The following is an 18943-nucleotide window of genomic DNA, read 5'->3' as shown; positions in this document are numbered from 1 at the left end:
GGGGGTTGAACAATTCATGACAGAGGTATTTTGTGATAATGATAGTTCTGTATATTTGATAAAAAAAATGTTTCATTGGAGAACAAAGTATATCGACATCAATCTTCTGGTGTATGTGGAGAAGATATACACAGATGATAATCCAACGGATATGATGACAAATCCCGCGACGAGAGTCAAGTTCAAGTATCGTAATTTGGACTTGATAAATGTTTCGAAAAATTACGACTAGTGATGGAGGTGGATGGTGGGAGTCTATTGTGGTTTGGTGTTCAACATTGATCCAAGATAATATCACCTGTAGACTTCATCTTAGCCACCTCTCTTAATAACTTATCACTAAGAATGAGAGTCAAGGTGTTGTATGGTCGCTTGAGCTCCTCCTTCTTCTCATCACTCATAGTGACGAGCAATTTTGATTCACCCCTAACTGCTTCATCAAGACCAAGGTTCCCTAGATGAGCCAACATCTTCATCTTTCACAATCTGAAATCATTCGACCCATCAAACTTCACAATCTCTATTTTTGAAGTAGGATTCGCCATCTCAAGACTTTCAACAAAGACCTTGGACAATGCCTCTCTTTCTCTCTCTCCATGTCTCTCAAAAAATCTAAAACAAAACTTAAGTTTTTCTTTGTTTTTTTTCCTGTTTTGGGAGACTTTAAATACAATCTAACCCAAGCCTTCCTCGAGGAAAGGCATGCCTCTCTTTCTCTCTCTCCACGTCTATCCGAAAACCTAAAACAAAACTTATTTTTTTTCTGTTTTCGGAGAATTTAAATAAAATAAGGCCTGAGCCTTCCTCAAGGAAGGGCAATCTGACTTGACAGACAAAAAAACACTCCTAACTTCCTCCATGAAGGCGCTCTAGGAAGCGTAATCAACTAAGAGTAGAAATCTTCACAACTTGAGCCACTTCCACATATTATGTATTGAGTTAATATTTATTTTCCGTCTTCAATATAAACAGAACAATATTAGGCATCAATGGAATGTAAAATAAGCTAATGTTCCATAAACTTCTATTCGTAATATATAGGTTTAAGTTTCTAGCGAGTCTATATATTATTATTTTATTACTAATACCACTTAAGCTTAATGTTTTACTAAATTATTATGTTTTAGGAAACCAATACTAAACTAAAAATTCTACCACCATGATTATTAAGTTTTACATCCAATAACTTACTTACCTGCTTCATTAATGTTTACTGTGATATATATATTGTTTACTACATTTTTTAAAATCATCATTCCATTATGTGGATTGTTTGTTGTGGACAAGACTGATGGAACATTTGATTTTACAAATATTGGAAGAAATTGTTGTTGTCAATATATTTTAAATGGGTAGCACTATTAAAACCCCCTATTTTAACCCCCTATCCTAGACTCTCTTTTTGTCATGTTAATGTCATATTAAAGTCATTTCATTCTAATATATATTACATACATATCCTGTAGTATGTGAAATGTTGACCCATTCATCATTTATATCTACACGAGTTTAGAGTGATATATTCTCTGTCTAAGTCTAGGATAGAGAATATATTCTGTTTGTATATTCTCTCTCTAGGACCGAGAATATATTCTGTGTTGATGTGTACATATACATATATGTGTACACATGTACATTAAATGAAGAAAAGACAAAAAAAGGAAGCATGTATGAAGTAAATTGTTGCATGCGTGTGGAGCCAAGTCTTGGTTAAAATCTTTGTTTGACAAAGCCAAGATATGAACGGTCGAAAGATATGCATGCATTCAATGCAAGCAATACGTAAGAAATCTATAAATTGAGAAGAGTTCGCAGAGTATTTTAAGAAGCTGCAAGAGATAGTAGTAGTGTGAGAGAAAAACGAGAGAGAGCCTCAAAGAAGTCAGTCTTTGAGATAAAAAGAGAGTGAACCAATTTGTAGGACAGAGAATATATTCTGTTTGTATATTGTTTGTGTAGGACAGAGAATATATTCTGAGAGTATATTCTTTGTCTAGGACAAAGAGAATCTTGTAATATATTTTATCTCATATTCTCATGATCATGCCTATATATAATGTTTTTTGTTCATGTGGTTTTTTATTATGGGTAGTTAAAGTGTAGTCGAGATCTATTGTGGATATGGATTACTTGAGTGATATTTTCGACTACCACTTGTCAAGTTGTTCAAGTGAACAGGTAAATACATTTACTGATGTAATATTCTTAAGTAAATATTTTTTATTTAGTGTTTTTTTGTAAATACTCAGTGTAAATTATATTGTTCGTAGGGTGATTTTATCTCAACCGAAATAAAGCAAGAAGACGAACATGCGGACGAGATGGTAGATAATATCAAAGTTAACGATAGATGTGAATTTGAAACTGATATGGTATAATGTTGTAATCAATCAAAATATGAGCGCTTTTGTTATGTTGAATGAATATTCGTAAATTTCTAATAAGAACTAACACATTATCAGGTGTTCAAATCACGACAATTGATGATCGAGTGGGTTCAACAAACCGGACACAAATTGGGATATATCATCATCATTTATAGATTAGATATTGGTGGGTTCAGTAAAAAACACATATTACAATTCAAATGTGATTGCGGTGGCAATGACTAGAGCAAGAAACCCTCAACGAAGCAGACTGACACCAAAAAAATAGAATGTTCGTTCAAATTGAGGGGGAGAAAAATGAAGCTAAACGATGATTAGATGTTGGAGGTGGTGTGTGTGGAGCATAATCATGATCCTGCATTATATATGGAGGGACAACTATACCCCGGTCGGCTTTTTGAATCTAAAATTCAAATTATGGTTGACATGTCTGCACAAAATGCCAAGTCACGGGACATATTGACGGAGTTGAAAAAGCGAGATCCGAATAACGTGAGCACCATCATAACCATTTATAATGCACACAAGAAGCACAAGACCACTGAGAGATCGGGTCAATCACAAATGCAAGTTGTATTCTCATTCCTCAATGACCAAGAATATTTTTTCGATTATCGAGCAAACCATGCACAAAATGCCAATTCAGACCAACAGGTATGGGTTGCCTCTCATTGAAATTGTTGGTGTTACCTCAACTAGTCAGACTTTTTGTATAGCGTTCGTATATTTACACTCAGAAAAAGAGCCCAGTTATACTTGGGCTTTGGAATGTTTACGATCTGCAATGCATGGATGCGGACGCCCCAAATAGAAGATTTTTTAGTACAATTTTTTCCAATCTTATGAACCAGAGAGACACAATTGCTCCTCAATTTACAATACTCAATCTCTCTCTACACAGGGAAGTTCGATGCCAAGAAAGGAAAACTACTCTTTACAATCCTATATTGATCAGTTTCCAGCTATACTACATCCTTACATTAGGGACGTACAAGATGTAAAAGCTGATGGAAATTGTAGCTTTCGATCGATAGTTGTGTGTCTTGATCATGAGGAAGATGAACGGTCAAATGTCCGGTATAACCTGATGGCAGAGTTGGACGAATTTTGGAAACAATATGTCGAAATACTTGGCGGTGAAGAGAAGGCATACAGTGTTAAACACTCATTGAACTTTTTTCGAGATGATGTTGTAGCACCATTTGAGCACTGGATAACAATGCCAGACATGAGTCTATTGATTGTTTCTGCATACAATGTGATATTGCATGTTCTTCATCATGCAGAAAGTTGGACATATCTACCACTACGTACAGCTCCTCCACCACCCTATCAACGCATTGCCATCGCTATAGGGCACGTAAATGGTAATCACTATGTCAAAGTTGGTTTGACAAGGGATTATCCAATGCCTCCCATCACTCCTGAATGGGTTCACTGTAGGCATACTTACGCAGCTACATGGGCTACTCCGTATGCAAAACGATTCGATGCGTACATGCACTCATATGGATTCATCAAATCTTCTGAAACTTTTATTCATGTGCTTGAATAAATTATTGTTTGTCTTGAAAAATTATCAAATTAATAACAAAAAATATATTTTATCTTTTATTTACAGAAAAATTAAAAAGGAAAACAATAAATTAATAAAAACCAAAAATATTAATCAAAATCAAAACATTTAAATTAATAAAAAAAAATGGGTGAAAAAATAGAATTAAGAATGTGATCTTTTTATTTAATATATATATATGTTTAGTATATGTGTGTATAAGTAATATATATAAGTAATATATATATATATATGTGTGTGAGAGGAGGACATGATATGATATGAATTAAAATGATAATCTAGGGTGGGGAGAGGGTTCAAAATAAGGAGGTTTAAATATCCAAATCCGTTTTAAATTGGGTTATACTTTATCATTGTTTGTACGACTTATTGTCTACATTGGGTGATGTTTTGATATGTCCTTCGTCAAATATTTAAAGAATAGACTTGGTCAAGATAATATCACCTGTAGACCAAGTCTATTCTTCAATGGCCAAATTGGCCCCTTACCATTAATCTTATGGGTAGCATTCCCAGACCATTTTTTTGAGCTTCGGCCATTGTAATTTATTTGTGTTCTTGTGTCTTATAAACAAAAAAATGTATATATATATATATATATATATATAAATTGACCAAAATTATAAACTACCTCACATCAGACATATGAACATGATTTTATTCATTATTCAGGGACGTAGTATGGTACATAGTCTAATATATACCATATCTTTAGCTTAATCATTTGGGTGATAGCCTAATGGTTAATCTCTCTGGAATCCAATCATATAGATTCGGAAGGTTATGAATTCGATTTCCACTAGGAGCAATACTCTTGGGGACATGAGCTGGATTTTGACTTATTATCAGGTGAGAAACTTCAATGTGCGCGTGTTTGAAAGTCTAAGTTTTGGTCCATACTGAATATCCAAAAGGCAAACAAGTGGGACAATGACCGACACCAAAGTGTGTGTGTACTTATCCCAAGTGTAGGGTAGCGTCAAGTAATAAACCAGTGAGTCCGGTATTGATCCACGAGGAAGCAATGCAAATTTGAAGGTGAATGATATACAATTGACTAACTAACATTACCAAACGCAATGACTATCAAAATAAATACAAGTAATAAAAATGACCGAATGACTCGGTAGCATACGCGATTTTTGTAACCAAAGCAAGTGAGAATTTGATTTAAAACAATTAATTAAAAACCTAGTCTCTAATCCGTCCCAGTGGCTACTTGATTCTCATGCTCAAGGTATCATTGCAAACACACACAACCATACACAATGCATTGTGTGATATTATCAATCATGCATATGCAAAGAGAATTAGGATATAAGACTTTAATTCATACATGTAGGCCATCGGGTCTCTTAATCTACGATGAACGCAAAGGGATAAACACATAATATTATGGATTAATGTTCCCCCTTGGGGCATGGCTTGGCGAACACCCTAGTTTCACACTCAAAGATCAATTAACCATAACTCTCCCATGCACATTCCTAAATTAACCCAAAACCCCATCATCAATACACATAATTAATAGCTATGCAATGGAAAACTCAATTAATTAAGGAAATCATGCAATGGGTTTAACAATTCTCAATCAAACACATTCGATGCAATCCCTAGACTAGATAATCTAAGAATACAATCAAATATATCATTCTCATGTATCCAATCACACAACTATCACGAAATTAAAAGAGAAGGATCGAAGCTACGACCCTTTGAACATACCATGAGTAATCGAAACCTTGCACCCACCGTTCGGGACTAGAAACTAGAAAATGAACTTAACCACTCATTATAATGAGAATAAACATCAATTTTATAGAGGAAAACCAATGTTTACAATCAAGATTACAAGAACTAAGTAAAACCCTAGAGAGAGAAAGAGAGAGAAAAACTATGGTGGCTAGATGTTGGAGAATGAATGAATGAGAAAGAATACCCAAATCTTAGGGTTTTCCCCCTTTTTACAAGTACAATTACCTATTTACCCTTACAAAGCTTTTTCCCATTGGTTACATTTGAGAAATACCCAAAAACCCAACTCAATTAACTATTCTCGGAATGCAGAAATCGGGCAACTGTCCGGACTATTGAAATCTTTGTGGACGATTAAACCTTCGGGTTCCAACTATCCAGACAGATTATAAGGTGTTTGGACAGTTTGTGCAGATTTCCATTTTTGGCTGTAGCTTCATGATTCTTTAACCTTTTTACCCTTGGATTCAACTATCCTAACATCCAGTGAAGGTGTCCGAACAATTCTTCATCTCTATGCACTTTTTTTCAGTCCTGAAAGTTTCAACTTTGCCGGTTTAGTCATATTTTTTGCAAACCCAATGAGAGGCAACCATAAGAGTAAAACTAACTTAATTAAACACAAATACATTATTTTAGATACTAGAACCCCCTAACTAGATGGTATTAGGACCTCAAAATAGAGGTCCGATCACACCCCCCAACTTAGACGTTGCTAGTCCCTAACAATGCAAACACTACCTAAAAATAGAAACCTAACTCACTGACGTAGGAATCACGGTTGCATTTAGCATATGCAACAAGCCTTTAAACCCCTAGGTCACCCTAGTGGACGAGTTGTAGTCTCGTGAGGGCTTATCAGAGCGATACCCACAAACACTTGCCAAGGGATCCACCGTTACTTTGAAAGCACCATAAATGATTCTTAAGTTCTCACATGCAAGAAATAAAGCTAATCCCCCAATTCTCCCGCTTAGTCAAAAACATGCAAAATCTTTGGAAAATCGATCTCAATCCCCTTAAAAATGACCAAGAACATTTTATACTATGAAAAATATATGTGCAATCAAGCACGGCAACTCAACACATTCACACAAGTAAAACCTTGTTATGGACCCTTTTGGTGTTCATAAATCCCCAATCCCAAATGTACACAAAAACATGAAAGCATTGTGCTAAGTGAATGACTTACACAATTGGCTTAAATGTGTTTATGAAAGATAATTTTGGATGGGCATAGCTTTGAGAAAGAAATCTCCTACAAGAGCAACTAATGCATCCGCCAACTCACTTGCTTACCTTGGATCGAATTCATCAAAAGGTTAAATGGGTTGTAATGTGGCTAAGGGACAAGGTAGGAAGAATATGGAACTAGGTAACAAGTTGCAAGGTTAAGTTCAAATAGGTGAGCTAAATTCTCATTTTGTCACCCCTTCTATTGTACCACAAATCCAAACACTTCTCATCCTTTACACACAAAGGATTGACTTTATTACATACACCACAAATATATGTTGAAGTTATATCATGTGATTTAGAAGTAACACACAAATGCTTAGATGTAGCCTAGTGAATCATTATATAATGGGTACCATCTCACACCACTATTAGAGCATGTCCAATGAGTTACTCAAAATAAGTAAAAACTTGTTTTAAATAGCACTTTTTCATTTTTTTGCCTTTCAACGGGTTACCTAAACTCCTATCTATTTTTAGAATTTATTTTTTGGTAACTCAAATCTAGGGTATGACTTATATTACCTATATCAATTTTAATTATTTTTTATTCGATTTCTCTCTCTTGCAACTCTCTCTCTCTTACTTTTTATTCTCTCTCTCTCTTGCATCTCTCCCTCTCTCTTACTTTAAAATAATTAAATATTAGATGTGATATGAAAATGAGGTATATGGTTGGAAGGGTGTTAGAAAATTGGATCGAATTCATCAAAAGGTTAAATGGGTTGTAATGTGGCTAAGGGACAAGGTAGGAAGAATATGGAACTAGGTAACAAGTTGCAAGGTTAAGTTCAAATAGGTGAGCTAAATTCTCATTTTGTCACCCCTTCTATTGTACCACAAATCCAAACACTTCTCATCCTTTACACACAAAGGATTGACTTTATTACATACACCTCTTTTTGATGTTTTTTTTCTTCTTCTTTTTTTTCAAACATGAACAACATTTATACAACCACCCTCAATTATTTCAACATAAAAAAGGGTAATATCACTACCAACTTACTTTTTTTCAAGCTCCTACTCAACCTTGCAACCAAAGGTGGAAAGTATTTAAGGAAGTGGTTCACACAAGGATTGTAAGTGAAATAAAAATGCTTAAAGAAATGTAGGCTTATAATCACTCACAAATGAATAGGCTAGGCTCAAATCCCTCAACCTAATGAATCATTCAATCCTAAGTTTACAAAGCTATTGAAGAACACACGCATAAGATGTTAAATGAATATCAATGAAGAGCATCACCCAAAACCCAATGTATATCAATGAAGAATGGCTCAAAAGAATGAGAAGGGTAAAAAAGGTAGTTTTCAGACAAAAGGATCCAAAAAGTAAAAGTAGTCATACAAATGCTTCAATGCCAAGATGCTTGCTCAACTACATAATTTTATATCAAACTAGGTCTCAATCATCTCAAGAAAGATTGATTACAATTATCCCACTCAATTGCATGTATCAACTTCACAAAAGAAGTCAAGAAACCTACTCTACACTTGCATGTTTGAACAAGAATAATAAATTAGCGTTCAAATTGGTAGTGAATCCCAAAAGCATCTACCCTACCCTTCCTAGAGTGCATGTAGCATGTATGAACAACAAAGCACAACATAATAGGATGGAGGGTAAGAAGTCATACTATACTCTTCAAAAGTGGTTGGAATCATGAGAAATAAAGCATATTCTGAAAAAGTTAATACCAACCACACTATCCAAGTATGACACAACAATTGTTTTTAAAAAATTTTCAAACTGTTGATATTCACAAAAGCACACCAAAATAAAGCAAGTTTCACAATGAATTCACAATTCTCTCGCCCCCCAACTTAAAGGAGACATTGTCACCAATGTCAAGAATGGAAAACAAGACAAGATCAAATTGTGAACTGCATTGTGAACATACAAAAACATACCAAAATTAAGGGTAAGAAATCACAACATAACACACAACCATTTCACAATTCTCACCCTCCAACTTGAATGAGTGCACAAGAAGAAAAAATTGACAAATGGATTATGAGCATACAAGACACACAAAAATTGAAATCAATTCAAAACTAATTACGACCATACTATGGTACAAGGGTAGACCACAAACTAGGTAGGGGTGGGATCCTTTAGATCCCGGGGAACAACCAAAGCATCAAAGTTCTCCATGAATGGTATCAAGCATTGGTCATTCACCTTAAACACTTTCCCTCCACTAGTGTCCTCAAAATCACTACTTCCATGTTGAGGAACATGGCGAACATCTAAAGGTCCGGTCTCCTTGGTCCGTAAATCTCCGGGAAGAAATTATACTCAAGATTTGGGCCGCCACACTTTCCTAATTTTTCCAATAACTTTTTACACAAAGTGACGTTTAGGAGACTTTGTCACTCCACTTACTAACGGTTTTCTTTTCGGTCTTGGTGGATGCAATTGGGATGATTCAACTCTAAGTGGAAGAGGCTCTAATTCCTCAATGTCATCTTTCTCACACAAAGGTTGACTAACTTTTGCACCCACTGCTAGCACACCTTCAACCGGATCCTTTGCAAGGGCTAACTCCAAATTATCCTCAACATGGGCATGGAGAAAATCTACATCCCTTAAATCCTCACACTCACCCACAACCTTAGTCACACTAAAGATATTCATCTCTATGGTCATATTCCCAAAAGAAAGTTGTAGCACCCCACTCTTACAATTTATTAAGGTATTGGAAGTTGCTAGGAATGGGCGACCTAAAATGACTGGAATGGAAGTGCTAAAGCTAGTGGGAGGTTGAGTATCTAACACAATGAAATCCACAGGATAGTAAAAATTGTCCACTTGAACTAACACATCTTCAACAATACCCCTAGGAACCCTAATGGATCGATCGGCTAATTGTAGGGTAATCTTAGTGGGTTTCAATTCACCTAACCCCAATTTTTAATAGATTGAGTATGGAAGGAGATTCGCACTTGCTTCCAAGTCTAACAATGCTTGCTCTACCGTATGGTTCCCTATGACACAAGAGATAGTAGGGCAATCGGGATCTTTGTACTTAGGAAGAGTGTTGGTTTGAATAATGGAGCTTGCTTGCTCCGCTAGGAAAACTTTCTCCTTAACATTTAATTTCCTCTTCACCGTACACAAATCCTTAAGAAACTTGGCATAAGAGGGTATTTGCTTAATGGCATCTAAGAGAGGTATATTGATCTTAACTTGTCTAAATAGCTCAAACATCTCCTTATGCAATGCTTCATTGGTGCTATGTCTTAGCCTTTGGGGAAAGGGTAGCTTGGGGATGTGCTCACTCTCCTTGCTAGGCTCTACCTTATCGTCTCTTGTTTGTCTCTCACTTTCTTCTACTTGTCCTCTTTGTTTCTTGACTCTCTTTTCACCAAACAAAATTTTCTCATTTTCGCTCTTCTCTTCCTCTCTCTCTTTCACACCAGCACCAAAGTCTTGCACCACTTCATTTTCATCACTATTCTCAAAAGGTAAGGTCTATCCACAACTTTTCCATTCCTTAAAGTAAAAATGGATTGCACTTGCTCATGTCCACTCACCCCCCACTAGTAGATTCTACCATATTGGCCTTTTTGGATGGATTGAGGTAGGGTTGAGCTGGGAACTTACCCTTCTCATATGTGGTGATAGCTTGGGTGACCTTGTTCATTTGACTCCTTAAATCCTCAATGACCCTATTGGTTTGTTCTTGAAATTTGATGGCCTTTTGATTCTCCCCTATTTGAGCTTGCATAAAAATGTTAAGAGTCTCCTCAAGGGACCTCTTAGGGGGTGGAATATATGATTGTTGAGCTTGTTGTGCAACACTTGAAGGAGGCAATTGTTGTTGGGGTGGATTGGGAAGTGATTGAGATTGATCATTTCCATCATTCCTCCACCCAAAATTTGTATGATTCCTCCAAGGGTAATTCTCATTATAAGAATTGTTGCCTTGGTTATTGGTAGGGTAGGGCTTTCTAAAGTTTTGAGTATTGTTCCCATTATAACCTTGCCCAAATAAGACTTCCTTACAAGCTGGTAAAACATTACACTCATCCGTCCTATGATCCCTACTTTCACATAAAAGTACAAACAACATGTTCATCAACGCCAACCACATTTATAGGGGCCTTTTGTGACTCTAGAGACTCCAATTTCTTGAACAACAAAGCAAGTTTCATTCAATACAAACTTGCCACTAGAGCTTGGCACAACATCATGTCGAGTTAGGGGAGGAGCTTCCCAAGATTGGGATTCCTCCGCCAACCCATCAAAGAAAGTGAATGCTTCACTGGTATCCCTATTCAAATAGTCACCTTGAGTCATAGTGGAAACCAATTTCTTCAAAGATGGAGTCAAACATTTATGAAAGAAATTCACAATTTGAAAATTTTGAAATCCATGGTGGGGGCACATAAACAACAAATCTTTAAACCTCTCCGAAGCTTGGAAGAAGGTTTCATGTTCTTTGCAATGAAAATTCATGATTTGTGTTTGATAAGAAATGGTACGGTGGGAAGGAATATATTTGTTGATAAATTATTCTTGCATTGCCGCCCAAGTAGTAATGGATTGGGGGCGCAAGTTCTCTAACCATTGTTTTGCATGATCCTTCAAAGAGAATGGAAAAAGTTTGAGTCTCAAAATTTCTTGTGTGCATGTGACATCACCAAAAGTAGTACACACCGATTCAAAATCACGCACATGTGAATATGGTCGTTTCGATTCCATTCCATGGAATTTGGGAATCATTTGGAACATCGACGGTTTAAGGCTCACATTTTGTTGGTTCGGTGGCATGATGATGCAAGAAGGTTGAGTTTGCCGTGCGGGATGCGTAAGCTCCCTCAAAGTGCAATGCTCTTGGGCTTGGGCATAAATGTACTCCATAGGAGGAGGTGCATGTAAGTTTTGCCCAAAGTGAGCATATTGTGGCATTTGTGGCATTTGTGGCATTTGAGGCATATTGTAATACATGGGATGCACATAATTATATAGGGGAGGCATATGGTATGCGGGAGGCATATTGGGAGGTTGATAGACATTTTATGGGGCAAATTGTGCCGCATTGTCTTGTTGAAGTGGTTGAGGTGTATTTTACAAAGCATGCTCAACTTGAACATTTGACAAATTTTGGGCATTTGGTGCATTTTGGGCATCTTGCCCTTGCGTCGGATTCATCAACTCATCAATATTCACATGTTGCAAAAGATGACGCAATGCATCAAGATTCATATCACCCCTACGTACACTCCCCACATCACTCGCATTTATATCACCACCTCTCCCATCTCTATTAGACCCACGCCTACTAACATTATCTCGAGGTTGAGACATGATGACAAGCAAAGATAGCAAGTAGCACAAAAGATGGCAACCAACCAAGTCAAGTAACACAAGATTTTCAATCAACAAACAACCAATAACAATTTCAAGCAAGAACAATAGCAGAGATAAGAATAGAACAACAATCAACCTCAGGAACAATAACACACCAAGATATAGCAAGTAGTGATAGAAAGAAAAATTGCGCAAAGCTCTCTCAAACAACGTATCACTACCAAGCAGCAAACAAGGTGGCATCCATCGCCCACAAGAATCTAAGTTAGCCCCATCCGCCAAGTTCTTCTCACAATTTGTTTTCTCTCTTTTCCGCAACTACACTAAATCAACTACACTAGAAAGCAAGTAAAAAGGAGGAATGAGTCACCCTTGAAGCGTGACCGTGCTCCTTCCTTATTTGATGGTGTTTAATAGCATAAAGCTAGCATCTACAAGCCACCCAACTCCGTCTTTGACACTCGCATCCCCTACAACGGCGCCAAAAACTTGACTGACACCAAAGTGTATGTGTACTTACCCCAAGTGTAGGGTATCGTCAAGTAATAAACCGGTGAGTCTGGTATCGATCCTCGAGGAAGCAATGCAAATTTGAAGGTGGATGATATGCAATTGACTAACTAACACTACCAAACGCAATGAATATCAAAATAAAGACAAATAATAAAAATGGTCGAATGACTCGGTAGCATATGCGATTTTTTAACCAAAGCAAGTGAGAATTTGATTTAACACAATTAATTAAAAACCTAGTCTCTAATCCGTCCCGGTGGCTACTCGATTCTCATACTTAAGGTATCGTTGCAAACACACACAACCATACGCAATGCATTGTGCGATACTATCAATCATGCATATGCAAAGAGAATTGGGATATAAGACTTCAATTCATACATGTAGGCCATCGGGTCTCTTAATCTACGATGAACGCAAAGGGATAAGCACCTAATATTATGGATTAATGTTCTCCCTTGGGGCTCGGCTTGGCTAACACCCTAGTTTCACACTCAAAGATCAATTAACCATAACTCTCCCATGCACATTCCTAAATTAAGCCAAAATCTCATCATCAATACACATAATTAATTGTTATGCAATGGAAAACTCAATTAATTAAGGAAATCATGCAATGGGTTTAACAATTCTCAATCAAACACATTAGATGCAATCCTTAGACTAGACAATCCAAGAATACAATCAAATATATAATTCTCATGTATCCAATCACACAACTATCACGAAATTAAAAGAGAAGGATTGAAGCTACGACCCTTTGAACATACCTTGAGTAATCGAAACCTTGCACCCACCGTTCGGGACTAGAAACTAGAAAGGGAACTTAGCCACTCATTATAATGAGAATAAACATCAATTTTATAGAGGAAATCCAATGTTTACAATCAAGATTACAAGAACTAAGCAAAACCCTAGAGAGAGAAAGAGAGAGAAAAATTATGGTGGCTAGATGTTGGAGAATGAATAAATGAGAAAGAAAACCCAAATCTTAGGGTTTTCCCCTTTTTTACAAGTACAATTACCTATTTACCCTTACAAAGCTTTCTCCCATTGGTTACATTTGAGAAATACCCAAAAACCCAGCTCAATTAACTATTCTCAGAATGTAGAAATCGGGCAACTGTCCGGACGGTTGAAATCTGTGTGGACGATTAAACCTTCTGGTTCCAAATGTCCAGACAGATTATAAGGTGTTTGGATAGTTTGTGTAAATTTCCATTTTTGGGTGTAGCTTCATGATTCTTTGACCTTTTTGCCCTTGGATTCAACAATCCGAACATCCAATGAAGGTGTCCAGATAATTCTTCATCTTTATGCACTTTTCTTCAGTCCTGAAAGTTTCCAACTTTGTCGGTTTAGTCATATTTTCTACAAAACCAATGAGAGACAACCATAAGAGTAAAACTAACTTAATTAAACACAAATACATTATTTTAGATACTAGAACCCCCTAACTAGATGGTATTAGGACCTCAAAATAGAGGTCCGATCAGACACATCTGTGTGCTCGGGAATGATAGTCCGAGTTTTGGCCCATATCAGATGTACAAATGTCAAACTTGTATGGTGTCGTTATCAGTTATCCGAAAATATATCCTGCGCATCTTTTTGGGTTAAATACAAATTGGTCCTTGTAGTTTGTGAAAATTCATTATTTATCCTTGTAGTTTCACAAACTGCATATTTAATTCTTGGGAGGTTTACATTTTTGGTTCTTCCATAAAAAATGCACTAACACCGTCAAGCTTCCACATGATCGGGTGTCATCTCATTCCAACCTTGACAGCTGAATAAATACATGATTGAACACATCATGTTAGTGTTTCTTATGGTAAACAAATGAATTAGGCCACTGGTAGTACATGTGCGTAACATATGCATATGCACAATTCGCCTAAACTCCCACTATCCAAAATAAGTTATTTATATAAAAGACCAACCCAAAAAAAAATTATCCTTCCAATGAAATGTTGACAAGTGGCAACAGACAGATTGAAGGAGAAGAAATCGGGATAGGGAGCATCTCGATAAACCTATATATCACATCGACCTATAGTTCTCGGTATGGCCTGACAAGCTTTACATCAGGAGCTCCATGTGACCAAAACATTTTAGAGTACCGAGGAGACCTCATCACTAATGAGGAAGAAGATCTGTAAGGAGATCTACAATAAATCTTTAGAGGATTCATCCCCAAAAATCTCGTCTGTAATCATGGGCAATCAATAAATTAAAATCCATTTAAAAGGGGACCTCCACTCAAGTAAATCTCTCTCACTTTTTCACTACTCACTACTAACTAAAGAGAGAGTTCTAAATACCAAATTGTCTGTCTAACCCCCATTGTGTACCGATCTAACTTGAGCGTGAAAGTGTCCCCCCTTGAATTATACCTCAAGGACTGCAAAGTTCAAGTTTTCTACTTATGGAGAGACATGACAACTACCTCTTGATCTCTTGTCAGATCAACTGAGACGCTTGCAGGACCAAGTAACTAATTATCGAATAGTCGAGAAGTCTGTTCGATTTTGCACTTGATCAAGTACTGCCAACACCTAACTAATGTATTGCTTTATTTTTTTCTTGCAAGTTTTTAATTACTACAAAGCCAAGTTATTGTGTTAAGTCTAAAATCAACATATATTCCATAAATTAATTAAAAATATCTCCAAAAATCACATGTACACAATATGGTATGTTTCTTGTGGAAAACAAATTAGACTGCTGTAGCATTCTCTGACGCAAATGCTTTACATCACATTGTAGACGTGTAATTGCATACATAAATGAACAAACTCCCCCAAATTCGTACTCCCACTACCCAAAGTTGCCTATAAAACACACCAAACATACCCATATAAGCTATACATTATTTCTATGGATAATTATAAACTCCAAATTCCAGCAACACCATCTACACCTACATTGCCAAAATATGGCAACAAGAGGTTAGCCACAGCAGCCAACCTTACAAACCTTCTGCCGACCGGCACGGTCCTCGCATTCCAAACCCTAATTCCTTCATTCTCCAACAATGGAAAATGTGAAGTTGCCAACAAGTGTCTAACTTTAGGGATCATTGTATGTTGTTCTGTGGCTTGTTTTCTCTCCTCCTTCACCGATAGCTTCTCGACTAGCGAAGGGAAGCTCTTCTATGGGATCGCCACTTTCAAGGGCATGTACGTGTTCAACAACGATGAAGAAATCGGAGAGGAAGATAATCCACAGTTCTTGGACAAGTTCAGAATTTGTTTGATAGATTTTGTGCATGCCTTTGCGTCGTTGATTGTGTTTTTGGTGTTTGCTTTTAGTGGCTCTGAAGTGCAAACATGTTTGTTTCCTAAACAAGGACCTAATAGGCATGCATTGATGGTGAATTTGCCTTTAGGAGCTGGGCTCTTGGCAAGCTTTTTGTTCATGATTTTCCCTACCAGACGTAGAGGAATTGGGTACGCCGACTTGACTCCTTCCAGGAAATAATTGTCTTTATAACTGTAATATTTTAGTTTGAAATAATTATGTCGAGTTCAATAATTGATTAATTAGTTATTTGGTCACTTTTGAGTAATTCTGATTAATCATTCATTATCAATGGGGCCATTATGTTTCCATGAAACAATTCATTTGACTCAAGCCAACCAAAAGATAATATATGCAGGCTCCTTGTCACTAGAATCCGTATCAATATGTATAACTTAATGTTATAAAAATCGTGTCGGACATCGATCCGGACTTAGAATTGGATATATATATATATTAAAAATAGTTACTAAAAATACATACCATAATAATATTATATGATCATCCATAAAAAATTCTAATAAATTAAAAAATAAAGTTCACATCATATATTTAATACAAAACAATAGTAATCAAGTTTCAATTAATAAATTAACAATATATTAATAAATAATCCAAAATTCAAAAAATATTTTGAAAAAACTTTCGGTTTTACCTGCACAGTTCAACGGTTGTTATGAAAACTAGTTTGGTTTGATCAATTTTTTTAAGGTCACTTACATATCTGGTATTTTGATAGGAACGTACAGACTTGGTAACCGTTTCACCAATTTTACGGTCCGATTGGCCGGAATGATCCAGTTTTAATAGCATCGGCATGCCTTGTTAACCATGGAGAGAATGTTGGTTAATTGTTCAAAAATTGAATACATGAATATCATACTGACAATAAGAGTAGAAATTGATTACATTTAATATATAAAAATAAAAAATTCACTCTTTCTATAAGCTTAAACATGTAGAGCTTTACACAATGATAAGCATTGTTATCATTAAAATTCTTGAAAATCTAGAACTTTCCTCAAACAACAATTAAACAAAGGATTGAAGGAGAGCTGAGATATATATATATATATATATGAGATGATAATGGACCATGATAACCGAAAAACAAAACCCAAGAAATGCTAAGAAGATAAGGATATAAATATTTCCAATATTATTAAATAAAAATAGTGGAAGGAAAAAGAAGATGTGAACGAAGTGTAAGGGCATCTTACGTGGGACCCGGACACCGTTTCCTCTCTCAACTCACTCTAGCTCACATTTTTCACCTCTTTCTCTTTTTGTGTGTCGCGTTGGCACTCTCTCTTCCCTATCTTTGGCTTGAGGATATCATTAATACCCTCATCTCCTTCTGTCTACCTCTTTCACAATACCTTTTAATTTTCCTTTCTTCTACACATAACAACAATACGAGTCTCTCTCTCAATCTGTCTGCAAGCTTATAGGAAGGGTGAATCATGATGACTTTTTGGAGAAGGAGCGTTCACTCCTTTATGGGTCTCTCTTCAATCAATATTACTGATCATAATAAGGATCAGAAGCCGCCTCCAAAATGTTATGGAGGTCTTCAAGGTCTTGTAAATGCCACCGGAGACATTCACCGTCCACCAAATGTTGTCGAGTCTTCGTCTGTCAAGTCGTCCTCATCATCAACCTCGCCGTCACATAAGGTGGATGCCAGGGGGATTGGATATTTCGTTGACGAGGACGTTGATGGGTTGATGTCGTGCACGGAGAGTTTAGGGTTTGAGAGTTCTTACGAGAGAAGAGTTGATGATCATAACGATGAAACCGAGCTACTTTGTCCTAAAACGACGTTGTTGTCTTCTTCTTCTTCGAGGATCAAATGGAGGCGGAGGAGGAGGTTCGAGGAGAGTAAGTTTCCACCGCCACTTTCTTCGTTGTATCAAAATGGACAGCCGAGTTTCTTTCTCCATCCGGTGAGGAAGGATGGGAGGTTAGAGTTAACTGAGGTTAGGATTGATAGGTCTCGTGTTTTTCATGCTTTTAGAGAAGATGGACGGCTGAGATTGCATATTATTAGAGACGATATTCATGATGAGGATGTCGAAGATGAGCAAGAAAAAGTCGTGGAGGTGGAGGAGGTGGTGGAGGAAGAGAGAGTCGTTGGTGGTGGGGAATGGAGGTTTGAAGGGTTTAGGAGGTGTCATCAGAACCCTCACGGTCATCACAACGATTATCATCAACACCACCACCACCATAGCTTGTTGGGTGAGGTTATCTAGTTGATCTCTTAGTCATGGGGCGCTTGAAAACGACTTTCTTGTGTGTACGTATGTATCTATTTATATATATCTCATTGTTTTCGCAAAATACATGGGCAGAAAGATAGAGACGACATGTCATGTCCCGGTCGGGTCGGACCCAATTTCGGTGCTGGAAACCGGATCCGGTTTCATTGTTGAGCGGATAATACAATGATTAATTTAATTGTAGGAGGTAGAGATAGAGATTGAGAAAGATAGTTAAATGTGGCTTCTGATTCAATAGGAAGCATCAAAAAAGATTGGATTCTTTAGAGATGTTGAGAGGCTGCGTGTGTACGTAGAAAATTTGTACACTATGTCCAGTTGTCATGACATGTACGTGTTGCAAAAAAAAAAATATATCGTAATTGATGTATTTGGAGGATTCGAAACAATCAAGATTTTGTTGGTGAAAAAGTTGTGTGACGAGGCACAATCGAAGTGGTTTAGATAAAAAAAAACACTAATGTTTAAACCTAGGATTTTGAATCGTGTTGGTTAGATCATTGACAATCGAGTATACCATCAGTCAAATCAGTATCAGATCGGTGGGCCTTTTGATTTTCAACTCAACCGATATTTTA

At 36.7% G+C, this 18943-nt stretch overlaps 2 protein-coding genes and 1 pseudogene across 2 annotated transcripts; all 3 read left to right on the top strand.

The window, feature by feature from the left end:
- Positions 1–11326: 11326 nt before the first annotated feature.
- LOC120011626 lies at positions 11327–11426 on the top strand (annotated as a pseudogene).
- Positions 11427–15663: 4237 nt separating this feature from the next.
- LOC120010494 (protein DMP10-like) lies at positions 15664–16266 on the top strand. Its single transcript, XM_038861286.1, has one exon. It carries the CDS (start codon positions 15664–15666, stop codon positions 16264–16266), a length of 603 nt encoding a protein of 200 aa, XP_038717214.1.
- Positions 16267–17028: 762 nt separating this feature from the next.
- Positions 17029–18741, top strand: LOC120011355. The gene has a single exon (XM_038862453.1). The coding sequence runs from the start codon at positions 17550–17552 to the stop codon at positions 18336–18338; it is 789 nt and encodes a 262-aa protein (XP_038718381.1). The 5' UTR covers positions 17029–17549; the 3' UTR covers positions 18339–18741.
- The last annotated feature ends 202 nt before the right edge of the window (positions 18742–18943 follow it).

The sequence above is a fragment of the Tripterygium wilfordii genome, chromosome 12 (assembly GCF_013401445.1).
Source record: "Tripterygium wilfordii isolate XIE 37 chromosome 12, ASM1340144v1, whole genome shotgun sequence".
Taxonomy (NCBI): Eukaryota; Viridiplantae; Streptophyta; class Magnoliopsida; order Celastrales; family Celastraceae; genus Tripterygium; species Tripterygium wilfordii.
Note: the sequence above shows the minus strand (reverse complement) of the source record. Positions and strands in the feature narration are given on the sequence as shown.

Excerpts from the sequence above, each read along its gene's own strand:
- LOC120010494 (XM_038861286.1), top strand. The coding sequence starts at position 15,664 with ATGGATAATTATAAACTCCAAATTCCAGCAACACCATCTACACCTACA.
- LOC120011355 (XM_038862453.1), top strand. The coding sequence starts at position 17,550 with ATGATGACTTTTTGGAGAAGGAGCGTTCACTCCTTTATGGGTCTCTCT.